This window comes from Canis lupus, chromosome 26 (genome assembly GCF_003254725.2).
Source record: "Canis lupus dingo isolate Sandy chromosome 26, ASM325472v2, whole genome shotgun sequence".
Taxonomy (NCBI): Eukaryota; Metazoa; Chordata; class Mammalia; order Carnivora; family Canidae; genus Canis; species Canis lupus.
The window spans coordinates 16153117-16177918 of NC_064268.1; the positions used below are offsets into that span (position 1 = coordinate 16153117).

At 43.7% G+C, this 24802-nt stretch overlaps 1 protein-coding gene across 12 annotated transcripts in view; it reads right to left on the reverse strand.

The window, feature by feature from the left end:
- Window positions 1–24802, reverse strand: part of CIT (citron rho-interacting serine/threonine kinase) — a 165105-nt gene that overhangs the window by 87262 nt on the left and 53041 nt on the right. For 11 of the 12 annotated variants that reach the window (XM_025474152.3, XM_025474159.3, XM_025474161.3 and 8 more), the window contains one exon: window positions 12360–12543. In XM_025474152.3, coding sequence (XP_025329937.3) covers window positions 12360–12543 — 184 coding nt within the window. Of the gene's footprint in view, window positions 1–8398; window positions 8545–12359; window positions 12544–24802 lie in introns of those variants that run through there. The other variant, XM_025474164.3, reaches the window with a different exon arrangement.

Consider the following 24802-nt stretch of genomic DNA (forward strand, 5'->3'; position numbering starts at 1 on the left):
ACTAAGAGTGAACTCTAAGGTAAACCATGGACTTGGGGGTGATGATGACGTGTCAGTGCAGGTTCATCAACTGTAACAAGAATACCCCTCTTGATGGGGGACGTTGATGATGGGGGAGGCTGCGCACATTTGGGGATAAATGGGAAATCTCTGCACCTCTTGCTAATATTGTTGCGAGCCTAAAACTGCTCTTAAAAATATACTGTCTTTTAAAAAAAATAAAATAAAACAAAACCCTAATGTCCAGGGCCCAACTAGACCAATTAAACCAGAGACAGAATAGGAGGGCAGCCTGGGCAGCACCATTTTTATTAAGCTCTCAGGTGATTCTAACATACAGAGAGAATTGAGAACCAGGATGCTAAATAGAAGAAAACACTTATGATTTTGGGTCTAGGCATTTAAAACTCAGAGGATGATTGTCCCTAGCATTTGGTTTGAGATGGCATTTTGGCCAGGCCATTTGGTGCTGGTGCCTTTTGGTCACTCTGAGTAGGGACACAATTTTGAAGTTCATCATGGTGGGCTATGAATTTCAAGACAATGTACAGATTTCAGGCAGTGATTAAAGACTATTCTTACACCTATTTTTAATAAGTCAACTGCAATATGCCATTTCCATGAATTATTTCCGTAAGAGAAACATATGGGAAACAGGTATGGCTCAACATATTTGTATTCTATTTGTTTTTCATGTAGACACCTTGTTAAGAAAGTCAGACTTCCTGTCCCCCAACAAGTAGCAATGAGGGAGAGAGAGTTAATGCCACTACCTTTGTCATCAATAATAGGGTTCATTTATTGAGCACTTAACTACACATCTGACACCGTGCTTGATACTTTACAAGTTACTTCACTGAACTCACCCATCAATCCTTTGAGGTGGGGTATTGTTATCTCATGGCACTAAAGCTAAGGGAATAGCTTACATGCTTTACATGCTCCTACCCCATTATGATGATGTGGGTGCAGGTATAGGGCAGTAGAACTGGGTTTGGTTCAAAGTTGAGCTCTGCAAACCAACAGCCATTGGTTCAAACCCCAACTCTGCTACTTTTTGGCTGGTCGATCTTGGACAAACCCAAGAAAGGCAACCCCAAAAAAGTGCTGCAGAGACCCACAGGAGCAAACTCATAAAAGAAAGGGAAATGGATCACTCAAGGGAAGGGAACTTGTATCCATGACTGGCTATGTACAATGCTGAGAGGGCAGCTCCAAAGCTGAGCCTAGAACGGCCCAGATGCCCAAGAATATCCATTCAGGTCAGTCCACAGTCACCCCTAGAAACAGCTCAATGCACACACAAGAACAACTCTTCCTCCTTCCTTTGGCAGCTCAGGGGGGTAATTAAATAGGAAACAGTACAGACTTTAGAGGCCCAGGCTGGTTCATGCTCCAGGCTCGATGAGATGCAGTACAATGAGGATGCTAATAAAAGAACATGCAGCCTGCCCACACATTGCTTGCCTACTCTTCTTGGCCACATCTCTGATACACAGCCAGTTATACCCATGGAGAGAAAAGGCACTTCTGAGCAGCGGGTGCATGCAGCCACCCACCCACACACAGCAGTGCTGTCTCTTCAAGCACGAAGCCAAGTTTGGGTTTTCCTCTTTTTCCCAGCTTCTATTTTCTAGAAAAATTTACTCTGAAATCAACGTCTCTTCCTGATATACACATCTGCTTTATAATTATAGGAGCCCAAAGAGTATTAATAGAGGTAATGGTATATGACACACAGAGGGAAGGTTAGGCTTAGTTGGTTCTGCTGTAGCAGAAAGAATATTTTCTTAAAATGTGTTAGATGTGACCTAAAAATTACTTTCCATGTAACTTCAACATTTAAGTACAAATGATAAAATGCAGTTTTCCCAGCATCTATAATAATCCACATGACTCAAAAAAAAATTCCTTAATAAAGCTACCAAGAGAACACTTCAGATCAAAAGAGAATACAATCTGTACTTCCATCCTAAAGAAAGTATATGTGTTGAGTACTCTCTCGTCACTATTATAATAATTAAGATCACGCTTAAGCACCAAGCCATCCATTTATTCCCTTAGGAAGATGATCCTAAGACTTCGGAAGATGCCACCAGATCACAGAGAACACAGATCACAAATCACAGATATTCTTGAAATAACCAAGAATGGATACTTGAGTCTAAACCCAGGGAATCAAAATTAGCTCAGCTGAGGGCCCTACCTTAATTGTGGCCAACAGCACTAAAAATACATGCAACTGCAAGATGTAATATGGTGCAAAAAATAAAACGCTCATCAGCATTCTGTTCCAAAAATATATTGGCTTTTAAGATTGAGCATTCTGAAATTTATGAACTAACTTTATAAGCCCATTTTAAAATACACAAGTGGTGTCCATCATGAACACTTAAATATTAAAAATACAGCTCTACTAAAATTTCAGAGTCTAGCTAACTTTGGGGCACCCTTAGCCACCCATACATACTACATATCCTTTCTCTTTCTCTCTCTCTCTCTCTCTCTCTCTCACACACACACACACACACAGAGCAGTGGTCTCCAGCTGAATTAGAACATTTGCTTTGGAATGGTTAATATGTAACTCAAGAATCATTTGCTTAAAATCACATTATTAATGAAAATGTAGCTACTCGTGTGATTTCTCACACAGTCCCCCCTCTAAGCTAGTGCCTCGCTCTGTGAGTTACCTCCATTGACACACTTCCACCTCCTACCTGGATGACTGTGGTGACCTAACTGATCTCCTTGAGTCCAACTCTTGTCGCCTTTCCATCCAGCACACACAGTCAATGAGAACCATGTATACCACATCCCCACTCAAAAGCCAAACCAGAAGGCCCATCCTACCTCAAAACTCAGACTATGCCCCCAGGCATCCAGAAGCTCCAACTACCCTACTGGGCTTTGTGCTCACTGGACACCCACAGGCTAATCCCTGCCTCAGGGATCTATTTGGTCATTCCCCATCCCAGGTTCTAATTTCTTCACAGCCCTCACCATCATCTGAAAATCTCTTCTTTATAAACATATTTATCCTCTGTCTCCCCCAACGGAATGCTAGCTTCTTGAGGGCAAGGACCTTGTCCGTCTTGTTCAGTTATGCCATGAGGAGGCCTAGAACAGTATATTTGTGGAGTGAATGAATGAGTGAATGAATGGGATGCCAAATATTTCTGTGGCCCAGCAGCCTCAATTTAAAGGTCACAGTGGACAAAGGAATCCAAAACAAGAAGCACACTGAATCAATGCTGGCACAATAAAGCTTTCTGGCCCTTGCCTGAGAGATGCCCAGATACATTGGTTCTAGGACAGCAGTGTCATGATGACACACACACTGTCCTCTCCAGGGGACACTCAAGCACTGGGAGGGTGGGGGTGTGGGAGTGCACGACATCCAGGTCAGGCACAGCACATTTTCCCAGCACCAAATTCCAGACCCCACTGGAACTAGATCCTACCAGAAGCCTCAAGCATGTTTTATGGAAAGAACCGGTTTAGCCAACATAGCATGGTCTCCATTCAGAATAAAAAATTGGATGGAGATATTAGGACATCTGTCAGGCACCCCACGTGGAGCATGATTCTCTCAATGGGCAGAAACTAGCAAGATGTCTTTATAAACTCAAGCAGGGAAGAAGAGAGAATTGAAAGCATCCCCAGGCCCATCCTTACCCCAAAATAACAAGAGCAAATATAAAATGGACACTCACTCCCCTTCAGGAGCTAACACTAAATGCTCTGTGTGTTCCCCCAACAAACTGCAAGTAGGCACTGTAACAACTCCAACTTCATTCATAATGGAATTGATGCTGGGAGAAGTTAAATGCCTCATTCACACAGGTGGTGAGTGGCAGACCCTAGAATAGAACCCACATCTACCTGATTCCAAAGCTTGGGCTTTTAATGAATATACCACGGTTTGTCCCCCAAAATAAAGAATACTCATGTCAACTCTAAAGTTAAAAGTCGGGGAGTGCCTGGGTGGCTCAGTTGGTTAAGCGTCTGCCTTTGGCTCAGGTCATGATCCCGGGGTCATGGGATTGAGCCCCATGTCTTGGGCTCCCTGCTCAGCAGGGAGTTTGCCTCTCCCTCTCACTCTCTCTCCCCCTCCCCGCTGATGACTGTGCACACGCTCATGCTCTCTCACAAATAAATAAATCCTTTTTAAAAATACATAAATAAAATAAAGTTAAAAGTTGGAAAAGTTGGGGGTGTCTGGATGGCTCAGTTGGTTAAGCATCTGCCTTTGGTTCAGGTCATGATCCCGGGGTCCTGGGATGGAGCCCCACATTGGGATCCTTGCTTAGCAAGGACTTCTCTTCCTCTCCCTCTCCCTTTCCCTCTCCCTCTGCTGTTGCCCCTGGTTGTGCTTGCTCTCCTTCTGTGTCAAATAACTAAATAAATAATCTTAAAAAAAAAATGTTGGAAAAGTTGGCCATTCTCTGCCACATGCAAGGTGCATGAACTTTAAGGAACTCAAACTTTGAGGTACCTGGGTGGCTCAGTTGGTTGAGCATCTGACTCTTGATTTTGGTTCAGGTTGTGATCTCAGGATTGTGAGATCCAGTCCTGCACTGGGCTTTGCACTCAGAGCACAGTCTGTTTGGAATTCTCTCTCTCTCTGCCTCTGCCCCTCCCCTAGCTCATGCACACACATGTGTGCTCTCTCACCCTCAGATAATAAATTTAAAAATCTTAAAAAAGAAAAGGTAACCCAAGCCTCATAATCAGTTTTCTTATCTATAAAACAATGGGTGCTACTGGGATTAAGCAAGAATGTTCGTCAAGCCCTTGGAACAGTGTCTGGTAGTGAATTCTCAGTAAGAGTCATTCTTTTACCTTTATTATTAGGCTAGCCCGTAGGTCTTGCACAATCCAGCGAAGTCCCAACAGTTAGAAGCAGGACATCATAGTGCTCCTGGACGCAGACAGCTATGGGCCTAAGTCTCAGATGTGTTACTATCTGCAAGACCCCAGGAAAAGCACCCAACCTGACTGAGGCTCAGTGTCCTCATCTGTAAATGGAGGTAATACCTACTACCTCACAGAGTCATGGCAAGACTGAGAAGACCCAGAGACATAAAGACCCAGATAGATAATGCACGTAATGCACTCAGCACAGCTCTAGGCACACAAGATTTGTAGAGGCCAGCTTACATTAGCACTTGTGCAGAAGGAAATGACATAATCCCTGGCCACTTCAGTGTAATTCAATTTGACAAATGTTCTTTGAAGACCTGCCAAGGGCAATGCGCTATTTCAGAAGAGAAGTAGAAGGCATGGTCCTTGTCCTCAACGAGCGTTGAGAAGCGTGCCCAGACACAGGGGAGAAGGAGGAGGTACGACTGAAAAGGCAGGCTGCGGTCTTGGCCTACCAGGCTTGAATACCAAGTTCAGGAGTGGCCATTAATTCTGTGCACACTGTGATGCTACTGAAGGTCTGAGCAGGAGAATGACATCATCTAACTTGTGCTTTGGAAGAATTCCACCCTCTGTGGAGAACACATCAGAGCTAGGAAAACTGGAGGCAGGGAAATCGGTTAGGAGGCTACTCCAACAGTCCAAGGAAAACTCCATGAGGGATGGCACTAAGGACAGAAAGATGGGTGTGGATGCAAGTGTCATCCTAGAGGTACAACTTAGAGAAAGGACCTAGCAAATGATAGGCTGGTGGGGGAGATGGGAAATAGCTTAAGATGACTCAGTTTTCTTGTCTAGATGAGTACGGAAAGTGGTAGTGTCTTAAATGAAACAAGGAAATCAAAACTGGCACCTATTAGCTCACTGAGTGAGCAGTAAGTCTGTCTGTGTTGCAAGGGAACAGAGGACAGGGGCGGACAGAAATTGGTAGAACATCCGGCAAGAACAAACACAGGGCACATGGGGAGGAAAGCCATGAGGAAACTAGCATGTAAGTCAAGGAACTGAATGAGATCAGCAAGACCAGGCTAAAAAGGCAACCAATGGAACTTGAGACAGTGCAACATTTCAAGGACCTGGAACAGAAGAGGACAGCCAAGAAGCAGTGAGACTAGCAGTCAGAGAGGTAGGAGGGAAAACAGAGTTTCCACAACACGGAAGAGAAGCAAGCAGAAAGTTTCAAGGCACACGTGGTAAGTGACGATATCATCTGGCAAGGTGAGGAATCACTGGCTTTGGTGGTCGGGTGGAATCAGTAGCTGCTTAGACAGCAATTTCCAGGGGGTTGGAGAGACTGGAAAAAAAAGGCTTGGAGCGTAGGCTACTCTTTTACAAAGCTGTTCAGAGAAAGGAGGGTGACAGAGGTCAGGAGACAAAAGACACGTAAAACAGAGAGAGAAGGGAAATTCACTTAGGCAAAGGAAGAGGTGCCAAACTGGCGCAGAGCTTGGGAACACATAGCACCATTTAGTCAATTACTGTCTTCTTAAGGGATCCGAGGCAACCATGCAAATTAGCATGTGTAGGCCAGCAAAAAACACACTTGACAGATCTTTTGGAGCCTAATCTTCAGGATTGGGCTAGGCTTGTTTGGATTATATTTCCTAAAGGTATCTTTAAGACAAACAAGAGGGCGGCAGAATGGTCTTGCCAGGCCCGCGAGGCAAGCACGCACGGTCTAAATAGAGAACAGAATAAGGCAAGTAGAACAAGATGTGCTTTGACTAAGGGAAAGAAGATATTGAATGAGAGGAGAGAACTCAACACACAACAAACAAAGGCAAATGTCCGCTATCTAGTCTGGATGATGGTGGAATGGAAGCAAAACAGAACCATCAGAGGGCAGGAACTGCGGGCAGCAGCTAATCATGTTTTTGGGTTTTGGTTTTTTTTAACTTATTTGAGAAGTTCATTTGAGGATGAACACCTTTGCGTACCAGAACACATTCTGTTGTTCCTGACTGTTTTGTTTTGTTTTTTAAACTCCAAAGAGAGAGATGAGGCTCGTTGCAGTAGGGATCTGGAGGTAGCATGCCCAATGACAAAGAGCCCTGGGCTGGATGAGGAAAAGACGACAGTTTTTAAGAGAAGACTCCCCACCCTCCCAAGTATTTCAGTAAAAGGGAAATAGGACTGATTAGAAAATTCAGGCCATCACCCGCTGGAGTAAGTAAGCCATCCCCAAGATAAATGACAGAAGGCATCTGGATGTATAAAACATAGATTTGCATAGACACTTTGTCATCAACAAATTGAAAGATGCAGCCATAAAAATGACTTGGGCCAACTCACCAAATGCTTATTGAGCGCCTTGTATATGATTGGCCTGAAGTCACAGTGGAGGGCAAGGTCAACACAATTCCCCATGCTCATCAAGCTTACACTCAAGCAAAGAATTTTCCGGAGAGAGAGTATATATGCATGTGTTTATGTACACACACACACACATACATACACACACACACACACACACACACCAGGGAATAGTTTCTGAGAGGAGGAATTAAAAAAAAAAAATTCTAAGACCACATAGTCTACCTACTCAAAAAACTTGCAGAGATTGAAAACAAAACCTAGCTATTAGACACCTGTCAGTTCTCATCTCATCCTGCCCCAACCCCACTGCTCATCATTCGCCAGAATGGGCCACTACTTTTGACAAGCATGTGAACCTGAGGACCCCACAACAAATCTCCTAATTTCTCCTGTCAGCAGCATTTATACCTGGCAGCACAGTGCCTAAGAAACTCTTGAGCTGCCACATTGTCTCGGTTCAACTTCCAGCTGAGCTGGATGACCTTGGGGCAAGTTGCTTAATCACTCCATGCCTTGGTTTCCATGCACATAAAATGGGAATAATGACAGTACCCTCCTTGTGAGCCATCATGCAGTTTAAATGAGCTAATCTGTGTAAAGTGCTTAGGACAGAGCCTGGTAGAGAGTTGGTGCCCTATATGGATGAGCTGTTGTTACTACTTGGATGCACCTGAAATGCTCTTTTCTCTCTCATCCAAATCCACCGTCTTCTGAAAAGTCAAATATCTTATCTGCCATTAGTGTGCCAACACACTCAGCCTCCAGCACAAATATTTACTGAGGGTCTACCATGCCCTGCACTCCAGGAGAACCAGGATGAATCAGACCCAGCCCTGCTCTTGAGACCACAGCTGACGGGGAAATGGACAGACATTCCAACAAAGATCATCACTGTAATTTGGCAAGAATCATGAGTTGGCATTACCCATTAAGTGCCCCCACGAGGGAGGCTGCCTTCCTCTGCTAACTCCTGGAGCAGTCAGATATCCCATTTGTACCATGATATTCTACAGGAAAGGTGTTTGCTCTCTGTCCCCTGGATGGTTTCAGACATATATGCCTGGACTTGTTCAACTTGATGGGAAGGAATTCATTCTGGGACTGGGCCTTCTAATTCTGCCCCCCAGGCCATTCCATCCCCACAACCACCTTTTACCTGCAGGTATCTGGCAACTCCATATTAACTTGTGGTTGGTCAGGACCTTTAAGCTTCTCTAGTAGAAAACTCTCAGGGTCTGGGAGGCTGGGTTTCTGCTCTGGCACAACTGGTCTACTTCATTATTGCTGAGTGCCTTCCATATCCTCTCGGTATAAACAGAGGACCGCTGTGCATATACAGACTAGCAAACTGGTGATAACAAAAATAATAACAGTGAACGTGTACTGAGACTTTTCCATGTGCCAAGTACAAGATCAAGCGCTTTATGTGTTTCATATAATCCTCCCAAAAGCCCTAAGAGGAAGGAATCATTACCCACCCCCCACCCCACTTTGCAGTTGAGGAAACTGGCATCTGACAGAGCAAGGAAGAGGTACCAAAATCTGGTTCCCTAAAATCCAGGAAGGCAATGGTGGAAGCCATTTTTCATTGCTCCACAGTATTTAGATAGCTGACTCCAAAATGAAACTTCTGATCACCCAGAAGGGAAGAAAAGAGCCCTGAGCCAAAAGGAAGACAGAGCCCCCCTTCCTAAAAACAGCCTATTCAGACACTGGCATCCCACAGATTCCAGCCTCAGCGAGATCTCTTTGCTCCTCCAAGATTTCCAAGTTCTCCAAAAGCATCAAACCAGCATGTGTAAAACTCATGCAAAATATAAAACCAACTGGCTTTTTCCTTCTAGAGTTTATACGAAGGTTTGCAGAAATGCACTGTTTCAGCCAGAGCTTAAATGAGGCAGTGTCTCAGATCTAGGAGGAAAAAGGGACCTAAAGAAATGTACCCCTGCTGACAGGGGAAGGAAAAGAGCTGGGATCCATTTTATTTTTAAACCTCTAACATACAGCTTTAACATATTGTAAAATTCAAGCAAACAGAGGCTCAGAGAAACAACCAGGCATCCAGAGCTTAGGGATGTGGCCTGGGTTATTGTCAGTTAAAAAGAAAAAGGGCTGTGAGCCAGACACTCCCTCACCCTCCAGCACCAGCTTCTCCAGAATCCCACCCCAAAGACAACCAAAACTGGTTGGGTAGAATGTCTCCTGCTCCCTCCAACTCAAGCTGCAAGGAACGCCCACGATACTTCAGATACAGAATGCTGAGATCAAGATTCTTGCTGAGCCTAAAATAATGATGCACTCCATGGCGGGCTGAAAAATTGTCTGGGGTCCCAAAAAAGGATCCTAAAAAGCAACCAACAATCACAACAATTAAAATCATTCTCACTACCAGAGTCGCCTGAAAACTCTCATTCATTCAGCTCCACCTCTGAACGTTTCATTCAATTCACGGGTAACAGATCTGGGGTCAATTTCCCCAGTGCAGCACGGCAGCATCTGCAATCTCCTCGGTGGTGTGAAGAGTGAGTAAAAGCAGAGGTAATCCCTGTGTGTAAATAAAAACCTGGGATGCTGAGAACAGGGAAGTGAGAAGGAGATGCTCAGGAAGAAAAACAGCAGGTCCCTGGTGGCAGTGGTGGGACCCCCAGAAAATGCCTCTTCCCACCTCTAAATGAATTTTGTATCTATGTCCGCAGAACTGCAGGGGCTATTAATCTCATCGCTGCATCTTTTATTGAATTTCTAAATAATAATAATGTGATCTGTCCAGGGTCACCAACATCCAACAGGTGGAGTGGATTTCCACAATGATGCTGTAGGTTTTACCTGTGGGGCTGCCCATGGCAGAAGAGCCAAATCCGACAGCAAGATCACATTAAAAGACACGAGATGAAAGAGTAGCTTTCTGATTCCAACCCCAAACTGCCATGGCAAAGACATTAAAGTCCCCCAAAGGCAGGTATACTCCAATCCCACCTTCCAGATAAGAAATACACAGTTCTGTTGGCATGGACTTGGGTTTTTTTCCTTTTTATGAGAATCTTATTAAGCATTCTGTTGGGGCATGAACAGATGCTCGTGTTATGCTCCAAAGATGTATTGTGAACTATCAAAGGTGAAATACCCTATCTTCAAATACAATGAGCAATACAAACACAATCTGGGGGGGGGGGGGGGAATCAGGAGCAAATTAAATCAACAAATATTTATCGAGTGTCTGGGCCTTAAGACTGAGATGCATCCTCCCCCGCCCCCCCAACCCCCCCACCATCAGAGAGCTCTCTTAACTGAGCTTTCTGTGAAGAGCAGAGGCAATTCAGGCTTCCTGAATGATAAGCCATTAATCCCACACTGCTTTAGATTAATTGCAATGCCTAAGAGCCCCCCACATCATTCTGCCTTTGCCCCCCAAAAATTGAATTCCCTCAAGTACTCCCTAAATTTCCAGATCACTGGTATCCCACGCAAGCTTTCATTCTGGGCCAGCCAGCCCACTGCTGACCAGAACTAGAACTCTCCACATCTCCCTCCAGTCCGATGTGTGACCTTCAGTATGCTGCGTTTGTCCATGGTAAGCTAGCTGCCCGCCAACCACGCATCCTTCGGCGTCAGGCCTCCACTTCTGCCCTGCTCTTCAAATGCCCTGCTGGGCCATTTCATATCCATCTGATGGCACATTCAACAGCTAGTTAGCTCTCTGCCTGTTCTCCTACCATCCAGCTTGTTTTGGAGTTGCAGAGAAAATTAGCCAGCAAGGCACTGCCAACGCGACCAAAATGCAACCCCAGATATTAAATCCAGACTCCAGGGAAGAAGGAAAATAGGACCACCTCCTATTTCAGCTTTTAACATAAAAATCTCTCTCCGATTCAATCACAGCCCACAATCCTATTTCATACCAAGTGCCCAATTCCCCATGATGGTCTGAAATCTTTTGAGGAACATCAGTGTCAAAATAGCACCCATGGGGAGACACCATCCAAGAACCAACACATGCCTTCAAATTGATCTCTAAACTACAAGCGCAACAAATCAGGAATGGATGCTACCAAGGAGAAAATCCAGTTCTGCTGTCTCCTAAGTAGGCAGCAACTAATTACCTAACGTTACCCCCAAGAGCCTCCAGGTGGGAAAGCCAAGGCACTGGGGGAATAACAGAACCTGCTCCAAGACCTTCCCGGTGAACTCATGCCTCTGAACGCAGAATGTCACGGGATCGCAGAACGAAGCAAGACACCAAGCTCCTACATCCACAGAAGCTACTGCATTATCTACAGAAATTCCAGGAGGCTGGAAGCCAGGACCCTCCAGTCCCAAGTGCCATGTTCATGCATTTTTCGTGAGCTTTTTCAAGAATGGAGAAAAGACCTGTCGTGTCAAGAGGTTTATAGTGATGTTTATACTTCCATTTTCTAGTCTCCTGGTTTGTTGGTTTGTTTTCCGTGTGAAGCCCAGTTTCTGTGAATCAGTGACTCGGCTACATCATACTCCCTCCTGGTGGCTCACAGTAACGGGGCTCTCTCTGGCTGCCAGTGCTCCGCCAGCTCAGAGAAGCTCAGCGGCCAGATCCCTGATCTTGCAGCAGACTTCTAGCGAGCTGAGCACCATCTATCTGTTAGAGCTCTGGTAGAGCCACTTGCAGCTCAGCTAAGCCGATCAGGAAACCTTTTGCTTATGAGATCTCGTTCAGTACAGCCAAGATAGCAACCTCAATCCACCCACCTGAGAGATGGATACACAGATGGATAAATAGATGGATGGCTCATCTGAACCCTGCATGTTTCTCCTTCCACCAAAGATCTGCACTGCTAGATATCCCCCACTATTTCCTCCCCCCTAAAGAAGCCCAAACACTGAAAAACTAACCCAAAGTACCCGACTGACAATTATGAGGCTAGGGACAGAAAGAGAAACCTTAAACACAGCAAAATGAGAATACTAATAGTCTACCCCAACAAAGTCCAGACAGGTAAACTGCTTCCCAAATGCAGGCTGATTAACAGCTTCCCTTCGCCGCACTCCCCCAACCCTACCCCCCAACCCCCCACCATCACCACCTTTGGGCTCTGTATGCCTCACATCAGTGCAGGTCCTTAGAAAGTCAAATTTTCACTTACTCAGATCTACCAAGAATCCCCAGTGCCTTGCTATACGAAAACCCCACAAACGGCAGTTCTTCGCCCGAGAAACCTGAGAGGTTCAGCTGGCGCGGAGAGGATGAAACCCACGAATTCTTCTCTGGTTCATCAAAATTGGAGGTGTCATCATCAGACTTGAGGGTGGGAACGAAGGGGGGAGGAGCTGGTTAAAGAAAAACAAGAAGAAGAGGGAGAGAAAAATTCAGCCAGATTCAACACTGTTGCGGAGAAAATCGTCTTACTCCCTCAGCGTTCGCGATGGCACTGCAGCGCCTGCTTTCAATCTAGCTCACACAGGCAGACCCAGCCTTGGCTCTTCCAGCAACAAGAGATTAACCCCTTCTCTGCCAACATGGCCACCAACCGGCAGACAGGCTGCCTTCCCCACTGGGGGAAACTGAAGGAGAAACTCAAACAGGTCACTTGGTGGAACAAAAGCACTTTGGGGAACTCATGGGAGCCAGCTGCTCATTCCTGATATTTCCAGAAGGCTTCGACAGAGCATCAGGCTGGCTGGTGCCAGCATGCCAGCTGACCCACACCTATTTATTTCCTCTTCTGGACAGCTCTAAATCATTAATATTTAATGTTAATCACTGAAATAAGATGGAATTTCTACATTTCATGGATTAACTGGAATGAGAGGAAGGAGCAGGAAAGAGGACCTGGGAGGTATGTAACTCGTGTTAGGATAGCACTGCAGTCTAGCTCATTCATAGCCAGATGAGTGTGCTCAGAGCTCTTATCAACCACTTTTTTTTTTTTTTAGTTCATTATCCCTCCTCCCCACCTCAATCATGCTGCCCAAATCCACCGCAGTTTAATCAGCATAATGAAACACCAGCCAAATAAAGTTCTTCCCAATGATTTACAGCACCCCTGTGCGCTGATGGTGTAAATGCACCGATGGACATCTGCGTCCTACCTCGTTAAGGCATGACTCCCGGCTAAGGGCATCTTACATCTTCTCCACTTTCTGCAGACCTACTAAGTTCTCTTGGTCAGGGAGGGGGACACTGGTCCATCAGTCACCGGGAGGCTGCTCATTGTGGTGGGCTCCGGGGGGTGTAGCGCGCCAGAAGCGTTACCATGGCTGCAGGCTGAGGTGTCTGTGACAAGCCGGCCGGTTGAGTTGGCGAGCCCGGCATCACGGCCCCCGCAGTGCAGGCTTCATGCTCCCCACTCTGTGCGTGCTCTGGCTGTAACCCCACCTGGCCGCCTGCGTGGCAGGGGCCAATGCTGATCCAAGTGACAGAGCAGCATGAGTCACTGCCAGAGCTTGCTACAGCGCCCCCTAGGACAGTTGTCACAGCCGGTCACAGTCCAGGTTTCTTTTTAACTCCTTGTTTTCTGAGGCAAGCTGTGCACCAGATAGGAGCAGCAGTCTGTTTTCGGCTTACAGACTCCAAAGAATCTGGCTGTTTCCAAAGTACCCCAATGACAACAATATTGAAGGAGCAGCTGGGGAATGAATGGAGTGGTGAAGGGATGGTATTGGGGGTGGGGGAGAGGGGGAAGGAAGCCACAAGGAGGAGGTGTGGCTGCTCCCGGAAAATGCAAAGGAGCATTCCCAGAGCTTCAGGTACCCTGAGATGAGAGGAGATTAAAAACGTGAAATGCACTACCAGAAAATTATTTAAGACCAAGCTCTCAAGAGAATTTAAATCTTCCCTGTTAGTATCAGAATCTACTTGCTTAATACTTTAAAAATTAGCTGATGGAAAGAAAAATTACACTGAATGCTTCAGCCCACATCTCATGTGTACTTCCATCAACACAGCCTCAAATCCAATCTGATTTCAATTACCCAATACTTTTTTTAAGGGGAAAAAAAAAATCAATGGAAAGTACATTTCGTAAGAATCAGAGAGTGAAGTTCTCCACCTCAAAAAACTTGGATGAAGACTGAGAGAATGTATGGAGATTCATAGATGATACGAATATGAAGCATTACGCCTGATGGCAATTCCTTTGGAATCTGAGTGGGTTCCGATCTCAGCTTCACCACATACCAGCTCTGTGACTTCAGGAAAGTCACTTAACCTCTCTGAGACTCATTTTCAACATGAAGATAACTTCCTCAAGGGGCTGTTGGGAGGTTTAAATGAAAAAAAAAAAATCTATACAAAGTGCTTAGCATATTCCTTAGCATACAGTAAACATTCCATAAAGATCACCTACTATTGTTCCTGCTCACATGAGATCCATGTTTATGACAGGTCCTGCAGTTAATGAAGGCTAGTGAAATACAGCAAAATCTGTGTTGAATATTCTTCTTTCCTGTGCAAATCATGCACATACTTGTGTGGATGTTTGTGTTTATCGTATCAGTTCATTCCTAGCAGAAGCTTAATTCCCTTTCCACTATATACTAATTTATCTTTGGGAGATTAAAATAGAATCCCATTTCTGAGTGAAAAGTATGATTAATATAAGGGTAGGAGCAACCCTCTGTGAAATAATTATGATTTAGAAATTCTGTACAATAAAATAAGAGTTCTCTTGAAAACTCCATTATGCTCAAAAGCTAGTCCATATGGTCGAAATTAGAAAAAGGGCCAGACAATCTTCAATAAAAGGAAGAAGAAATCAACATGAAATACACCAGCTGGTAACAGGTGAGATAGTCACAGGATAGATTAAAAAAGCCAGGGATATAAACCTCCAGGTAGGTAGTCAGTTGAATATAACAGGAAAGTCTGAAAAGAAGGGCTTAGAGGGGCGCCTGGGTGGCTCAGTTGGTTAAGTGTCCAACTCTTCATTTCGGCTCAGGTTATGGTCTCAGGGTCCTGAGATTAAGCTCAGTATCTGGTTCTGCACTCAGCCAGGAATCTACTTGAGATTCTTTCCCTCTGCCCTGCCTCCTACTCATGTGCTCTAAAATAAATAAATCGAAGGAAGGAAGGAAGGAAGGAAGGAAGGAAGGAAGGAAGGAAGGAAGGAAGGAAGGAAAAGGAAAAGGAAAAGGAAAAGGAAAAGGAAAGGAAAAGGAAAAGGAAAAGGAAAAGGAAAAGGAAAAGGAAAAGGAAAAGGAGGAGGAAGAGTACTTATAAGAGCCACACTTGGGGAGTAAGGAGCCATAGCTTCAAACTGGCAATTCTCTATCCACCAGAAAGTGACAAGGATGCTTACCCTTGGCCAGGACCCTTCAGGGGGAAAGAAATAGGCCAGTGATTATAATCCCAGCTAGGGTGTCTGCACGTACAGGATCCTGCATAGAGGGGAAACTACAAAGCCAGAAATTAACATTGGCACTGACCCAGGATCACCGAGTCCTTAGGGCACTCACAGATACAAAAGGAGAACTTGTGGAGGCACTTCCACAATCCAGTACAGACAGACACACACACACACACACACACACACACACACACACACACAGAGGCAGTCCCTACTAAGAAAGGAGTTGACAAAAAAAAAAGTAAAAACCAACAACTACACAAAACGAGGGAAAAGAGACCACCCAAACTACCACAAAGGACCATCATTACACACAAGAAATGAAAAAATTAGCCCTCCAAAAACCACAGATGAAAGAACAATCTAGGGGGACCTGAGTAGCTCAGTCTGCTAAGCATGTGCCTTCAGCTCAGGCCATGATCTCTGGGTCCTGGGATCAAGCCCTGTGTCAGGCTCTCTGCTCAGTGAGAAGTCTGCTTCTCTCTTCCCCTGCTTAAGCTCTCTCTCTCTCCCCTCTCAAATAAATAAAATCTTAAAAAAAAAAAAACCATAAATTTATTATTAAGATAAATGAGTATTTTTATTCTAATAAAAGAATAGAATACTCTGAAAAAAGAACCACACACACTTGAAAGAAACCAAACAACCTTAAAAAAATGAAAAGTATTGTTGTTGAATTTGAATTTTAAAACTCACTGAATGGGGTAGCCCCGGTGGCGCAGTGGTTTAGTGCCGCCTGCAGCCCAGGGCGTGATCCTGGAGACCCTGGATCGAGTCCCACGTCAGGCTCTCTGCATGGAGCCTGTTTCTCCCTCTGCCTGTGTCTCTGCCTCTCTTTCTCTCCCTGCATCTCTATGAATAAATAAATAAAATCTTTAAAAAATAATAAAATAAAATAAAACTCACTGAATGAATTAAATAGAAGATTAGACAGAGCCAAAGAGAAAATTAGTGAAGTAGCAGTTACATCTGAAGCAATCACATAGAACCATACTTCTCAAAGTGTGATCTACACTGGCAGCATCAGCATTGCCTGAGAGTTGGTTAGAAATACAGATTCTCTGGAGCACCTGGGTGGCTCAGTAGGTTAAGTGTCTGCCTTCAGTTCAGGTCATGATCTCAGGGTCCCAGGATCCAGCCCCACGTTGGACTTCCTGCTCAGTAAGAAGCCTGCTTCTCCCTCTCCCTCTGCCCCTCCCTGGCTCATGCTCTTGCTCTCTAATAAATAAATAAAATCTTAAAAAAAAAAAAAAGAAAAGAAAAGAAATACAGAATCTCTGGCTCTGCCCCACATCCACTGAATCAGAACCTGCATTCTAATGAGATCTGCGGTTGGAGAAGTGCTCACAGAGAATGCAGCACAGAGACAAAGAGACAAGACAGTAAGAAGTCAGGAGACAAAGAATGAGAAGGTTCAATGCATATCTTAACAGGTGTACTAGAAAAAGAGAGTGAACTAGCTCAAAATCTGGATCTCACATTTTGAAAGGATTATGTGATACTTGGTCAAATAAATCTAAAGACTACCAAGTATGTGACCTCATCTATCTTTGGGGCTAATTCTCCTCTTTCTTATGTCTTATGGAAAATGTTCCTTTTCTGATCCTCATAAAATGTAATTTTTCTGGGGCAGCCTGGAGGCTTAGTTAGTTGAGCATCTGACTCTTGGGTTTGGCTCAGGTCAGCCTGTAGTAGTAGTCCCAAGGCGGGCTCTGTGCTCCAAATGGAGTTTGCTTCAGATTCTCTCTCACCTCCTTTTCCCTCCCACTCACTCACTCTCTCTCTCAAATGAATAAATAAAATCTTTTAAAAAATGTAATTTTTCTCCTTTACAAAACGTTATTAATAGGCTGTTGGATTTGAGTCTATGTTGATAAAGACAGATGTTACATCTGAGAACACAGCAGAGTGCCAGGCACACTACAGGTGCACAATAAATATTTGCTGAACAGATGTATAGAAAATGACTCCTGAAAAGAGAGCACCTAGCATAATAACGGCCACGAAGAAAATTACTTGATGTTTGAGTTAAATGAAGAGGCTTTAAAAGTGGAGATTGTTCTGTCTGAAAAATATGTTAATGAGTACCTATATTAATATTTTCTAATACATGATTATGAAATCATCTCACCCCCCCATACCTACCACATTCAATAATGACAAATCAGAAGTCATGTATTAAGATCTACTGTTCATTGGCAAAAAATATCAAGAAAAACAAGAAAATCTTTTCCTATGTATTTTTAAAAATAAATCAGCCTGTGCTTGAGGTCATATTAGGGCACATTCCCCATAGTGGCAAGGTCTATGCAAGCAAGTGCTGGAGTGTTTTCTTCTCCTCCCCATCCCCAATTATAAGAGAGATGCAGAACAAGGTTTTCAGAGACAAAAAGCTATTTTAAGAGCTTAATCTCTCTCCCATAAATTCTCTTTCTTTTCTGTAATCCTGACATTCATTAGAAGCTTTTGAGGGGGGGAAATGTATTGCCTTCAAATTAAAAAACAAAAACAAAAAAACAAGGCAAACAAACAAGGAAAGGAGAACCAAATGGATTCATCCTCTTGGCCCTACTCATCTCTAACATGTTCCTCTGAGCTCCATTTAACCCCTTCCCACCCTTAATTTTTCAGCATATCACACAAACATTAATATTACAAATATAAAAGATTTTCTGATTTTGGTATAGTGTTTATTGCCTGCTTTCCCCACTGAAACATGAGCTCCATGAGGGGGAAGTCTGTGTTGTGTTCACCATCACACATCTAACACCTGGCTATCCTTATTCAATGTTTAATATCCATTCTGTTAAAGGAATGAATGAATAACAAGAACCTTGGATGTATGATAATTTCTTAAACCTAATGGGCTATTTCATGCAATGTGCTGCTTTAGGAAACCTAGAGTACCCGATTTAGTCATGAAGAATTGGCACATTAAAAAACAAGTATGACAACAAAAATCTGAGACTAGATATAGCTCATAAAACTCCTATGACTTTTAATCATCACTATGAGTTGCAGACACTGGTGCTGAGTTGCGTGTGGCAAAGCACAAGATGAGTAACAGCCAACACACACACAAAAAAAAAAGAATAACAGCCAACACAGCGTCATAAAGGACAAAGGCACATAAATAAATATTGTGTAAGGATATAATGAATCGGGACTGTGCCTGGAACACAGTGGGCATTCAATATTAAATCAAAAACATTTTCAACTTCATTCTATCTACCATGATGTCCCATACCTTCAAAAAAAAAAGTAATTAATCAGATAGTACATTCAAACCTAAAAGGAAGAGCAACAGAAAATTAGCCATCTTCCAGTTCTTTAAAATCTGAAGCAACTAATGTGATCGCACTCATCCACAGTACAAAGGCAGAACTGCAAAGTAGGTGAAGAGGCTATTCATGTCATTTAGAGGTCAAGGTGTGAGTGTCAAAAGCAGAGATGCATGAACGGAGTGCTGGCACGTTCTGCCAAAGGGGATACAGTGAGTTTTGTGTGTTCCTGCAGGAAAGTGTCATGGAGGTGATTGAATGTCAAGAGTTGGTTAAAAGGTATCTTGGCAGGCTAGAGTGGGGAAGAGTACCACTTTAGAAAAACCACAGAGCAGCAGCCAGAGACAGCCATGGGTAATGAGGCTGGGATGGAAGTGAGTGTGAAATCTTGGCTAGACCTTGAAGCAGGGGGTCCCTGGATTGGATTGACAGAAGGGATTATTAGAGTTTTAGAGTACCAGGTTGATGTCAGTGCCAGAGACTGATACCATCACTGCACGAGCAATGGTTGGAAGAAGTCGATGCCAGAAACCTCTAACGGACAAGTCTACAATAGTCAACATGACAAATTCTACACTAAGGAAGTGATAACAGAAACAGAGACGATGTGGATTAACAGGAGACAGGCTAAGAAAGAAGTGGCAAAATGTGACAACTGACACAAGAGCAGAGCTTTTAGGAATGTCACCAACCAACTCTTAGGATGGGAAAACTCTGAGACAAAGAGGTTGTAATTTTTTTTTAAGATTTTAATTATTTATTCATGAGAGACAGAGAGAGCGAGAGGCACAGACACAGGCAGAGGGAGAAGCAGGCTCCATGTAGGGAGCCTGATGTGGGACTCGATCCCGGGTCTCCAGAATTACGCCCTGGGCCGAAGGCAGGCGCTAAACCGCTGAGCCACCCAGGGATCCCCAAGAGGTTGTAATTGTAAGAAGGGCAAGATATCCAGTATCAGAGAGATCATGGGAACCAACAGAATAAGTTAGGGGATAGGCAAATACAGCTCCTTATTAAATATATGTAACTAATTCAGCCCATCAGAACATATTCCTTCCCCCAGAGCCTCAGGCAAGTCCCCTACCCTCTCCCCTCTAGGCAGGAAGTGGTTAGGTGTAGCTCCTCCAGACAATGTGTTGTGTAAGAAATACAAGATGATGACAAACTAGATCCGTTTCCAATAGACCTAGGTAAATAAAATATTCTCCCATGTCTTCGCTTCTCAAAAGAGTCACAAAGAGACTTTAAGGTAATGCTGATGTGGCCTGTGATCAATTTTTACAATGGTGTCATCAAAGGAGACAAATAAGGAAGTTAGCATTATTCTAGTATGCTTCAGTCAATCAATCTGAAGGATTCTAGGGTCTGGCTGCCAACAGCTAAGCAGAGTCCCTCTCTGATGGCAGATCTGAGATCTTGATGGAGTTGTGTGCTCTGCCTGAATCTCGCCATTCTCAAAAGCCATGTTCCTACGAGGCACTTTAACATCAAGTTTTTGATAAACGGCTTACATTTTCCCACAGGATTACACTTGAGAGATGCGTTCTCTCAATTCTGCATCATACGTGAGCCAGATTTCTAATACTGTAACTTTACTTTGTTTGCCCCCCTCCCTCTGGGTCTAGGTACTCAGCAAACCTGCCAAATACCTACACAGGCTGGAACTGCTCCAAAGAGAACCCTTTCAAACTGCAACTGGCCATGACTGCATTTCCATGCCAGGTTAGGTCTGGATATAGCCATTGTGGGGCCCAGGTGGAAGCCCCCAGAACATACTTAAACAATAGTGAAGGAGCTAGTTCCTTGGCTTCCATTCCCTAGGACCAGATCGCTCTAGCACCCAACAACATTCTCTTTGGAGCACCTTCTCCCTTGAATTACCTACACCCAAGAACACATCACATTACACACCTTCTTTGCTGCCCTCAGAACACTACAGTATCCTTTCCTCCAACATTTTCAAATTTATTTGTAAATATATCTTCACACGCACAAAAGCAGTAAGGTATAAAATGAACTCCCACATGCCCTTCACCCAGCTTCAGCAATGAGCAACTCCCATCCCATTCCATTCATCCTTGTCTTGTTTCTGCATTTGTTGATTATTAAAAGCAAACCCCAGACATCATACCATTTCACCCATAACTACTGCAGTACATATCTCTAAACAGGATTTCTCAACTGTGGCCCTAGTGACATGTGGGAATGGACAGTGCTTTGTTGTAGGAGCTGCCAAGTATATTGTAGAGCATTTAGCAGTATCCCTGACCTCTCCCACCAGATGCCAACATTATCAAGTCATGACAACCAAAGAGGTCTCCAGACATTACTAAATGTCCTGTAGGGGGCAAAATCACCCCGACTTGAGAACCAATCCTCTAACAGATAAGGACTTCCAAAACACTGTTACCATAATACCTTCATCACACCCAACAAAATTAATAGTAACTCTGTAACATTATTTAATACCATATTGTGTTCGATTTCTCCAGTTGTCCCAAAAATGTCTCTTTACAGTCGGTTTCATTTGAATCAGGATCCAACCAAGGTTTACAAACTGATTTGGCAGGTCTCTTAATCTGTAATACTGACCTTTTTTTTTTTTTTAATGCCATTTATTGGTCTAAGAAACTGGATCACATGTCTCTATAGAATATTCCACATACTAGACTTGGTTGAGTGTATCTCTGTGACATCATTTAATGTTTCCCTGTCCTCCATGTTTCCTATTAACTGGTAGTTCAGCTGAGGGCCTTCTGTTCATTCATATTCAATTCTTTTGGCAAGAATACTTCCCAGTATTCTGAATGTGCTGTCTAGTTAATGCATGAAATTAGAGGGCATACAATGTCTGCTTGTCTCTCATCCTGTGATGTTCAGAATGATCCATGGGTTCTGATGACATCAGCCTGATCCTTCCAGGATAAAGTCCCCCCTCCTTTCACTTAAAGGTTTCAGCAGACATTGATGAGCATTGCCTACAGCCATTACTTCATTAAGGGCTGCAAAATGGTGGTTTTCTAATTTCCTTCTACATTTATTAGCACATCAACAAACCCTGAAATATAATTCAAATAGGAAGGCAAGAGAAATGCTTGGTTCTTTCCCTATATTTAGTAACATTCAGAGTAATGACTTAGCAATTGCCAGAAGTGACCAGTGAGATTTCTTTTCAAATTATCATTTAGAACTCATAAACTGTTATGTATTTGTTGTGTTTCAAGCCACTGCAGTCTTTTTGGTGCTCATATTGTCCCATCTTAGGCCAGGAGAAACCCCTCTACAAGATATTCTTGCCAGAAAAGTCAAATTGGAATCTATTTTTAGCTTCTGGATATAACTTCTAGTTTACAAGGACCAGAAGAGCAAGTACCATCATCATCCCCTACTGAGGAAGTAAAGAGACAAATGTGGGGGTATTCTGTAAGCCAACAACCTGACTCCTTCATCAAGTCGATGGCATAGAAAAAAATAGTATTCATAGACATATGCGTGTATACCTGTGTTTGTGTGTGTATATATATACATACATAGAGATAGATTTTTAATTTAAAAAAATTAAGCCTATCTCCATAGCTGACTATATCCCAAGATATGAGTGACTTTGAATCTAACTATTGGGAGCATTGACAAGACATGGGGGAACTGGATCTCTCATTCATTATTGGTGAAAATATAAAATGGTACAACCACTCTGAAAAAGTTTGGCAATCTCTTAAAAAGTTAAGCATATACATCTATCATACAATCCAGACTTTCCACTCCTAGATATTTACCCAAGAGAAATGAATGTGTCAGTCTGTAGACTTGCACACAAATGTTCATAGAAGCTTTATGTCAAATAGCCAAATGTCTATCAGCAGAGGACTGGACTACCAAACTGTGGTATACCCATAAATGAACTACTACTCAGCAATGAAAAGGAATGGACTGTGACACATGCCAAAACATGGAAAGAATCTCGGAATGAATATGTTGAATGAAAGAAGGCACATGCCTTGCATGACTCAATTTATATCAAGTTTAGAAAATACAAGCTTAACTATGGTGACAAAAGGCAGATCGGTCATTGCCAAGGAACAAAGGAAGGAATGGGGAGGGGTGTCAGGAAAGGGTTTCAAAGGGGCATGAAGAAACTTCTGGGGTTGATGGATATGTTCTTGCTCTTGAGCATGGTGATGAATTCACAGGTATGTACATATATCAACACAAACTGTACATTTAAAATACATGCAATTACATGTTTATTATTCCTCAATAAACCATTGGGCAGTGAGAATATTTTGTCTCCAATCCTTCCTGGGCTAAGGAGCTTCCAGTCAGGCTCCTTCACCACATGAGGTGGACGTGCTGAACAAACACATCAAGCCTCACCCCTCTGCTCACTCCTCCCCCAAGAAGGAGCTAATGTGACTCATCAAAGCTGGACAACATCAGGCTATGTTTTATTGGAAGGCAGGGTTACCATGCCTGGAAAGCAAAGAACAAAGCTTAACACTTCCTGTTCCACCACCTACGTCCAGCCGTGGCAGTCACTCAGCCAACTTGTCCTCCTGGTTTCCCTCACTCCCACCGTGACAAGGCTGCTCCATCCCTGAGGGAAGGTCGTCCATTCTTCTCTGGGAGGGTGGTAAATGTCCTGGAGCCCTGCATCAAAGGGTATTGAGCACTTGCCTTGCCAAGAACAAAGTGGATGCTTCCATCCCTCCCTGGCTATCAGTTCCTTGCCTGTGTCTTTGGTTTGTCAGAAGTTTGAAGGACAGGAAGGTCTTAGACCCCAAATTGCTAATGCTGTGCAATGAATGCAATCCTTTTCTTTCCATCACCAGGGAGCAACTGGGTTGGTCACATTTATTTTCTCTGAAATGAGATGCTGAAAATCACTTCCAAACCATTGGTTGTGGATCACCTGAACCTTCTACTCTTTGTCCTTTGGCTTTTTAGCCTGTTTCAACTCCTGCCAGCCACTCTCCTTAGTTCTATCCAAACTTCACACTCAGAAAATGAGCATAAATGCAATCACCACACTTCACAGAACTGACTCAAAAGTTGGCTGCTGAATACAGTCCCAGATGTTTAATATAATTTTGAATCTTTGGCCAAATCATTTCCGTGTTTGCTTGGTTGTAAAAGGTTTTTGGGCAAGTGAGAATTTAAGGGTTGAAGACTCCAATTTATGGGTTTTCCAGAAAAACCTGTTCCCTACCTTCCCCGGGGGAAAGGCATTAATTTACCTTATTTAGAAAATGATTTTACTAAACTGAAATTCAGCATTGTACCATTGGTTTACCCTGAGAGGCACTATAAGAAGCAGCCATAGTGGGACACTTGGGTGGCTCAGCAGTTGAGTGCCTGTCTTTGACTCAGGGCATGATCCTGGGTCCTGGGATCGAGTCCCACACAGGGCTCCCTGCATGGAGCCTGCTCTGCCTCTGCCTATGTCTCTGCCTCTCTCTGTATCTCTCATGAATAAATAAAATCTTAAAAAAAAAAAAAAAAGGCAGCCATAGCGCAGTGCAGGGGTGGCTCACTCAATTGAGCATCTGTCTCATGACTCCTGCTCAGGTCATGATCTGAGTTGTGGAATCGAGCCTCATATCAGGCTCTGCATTCAGCAGGGCGTCTGCTTGAGATTCTCTCTCCCTCTCCCTCTACCCTTCCTTCTGCTCATGCTCTCTCACTCTCTAAAATAAATAAATAAATCTTTTTTAAAAAGCAGCAGCAGCTGTAGGGAAATCTTCAGAGCACATTTGGGAGGGATGAGGTTCACCATGCCACAAGGAGGTCTCATTTATGTGGAACCCAGTGATGAAATTCCTCAGGGCTTGGTATCCAGAAAATCAAGTCTTTCCTGAGCAAACCATTCTGGATTTTTCTGTCATGAGACTGCGGCTCTCATACAGTTGACCACTGAACAACATGGGTTTGAACTGCAGGGGTCTACTTACACACGATTTTTTT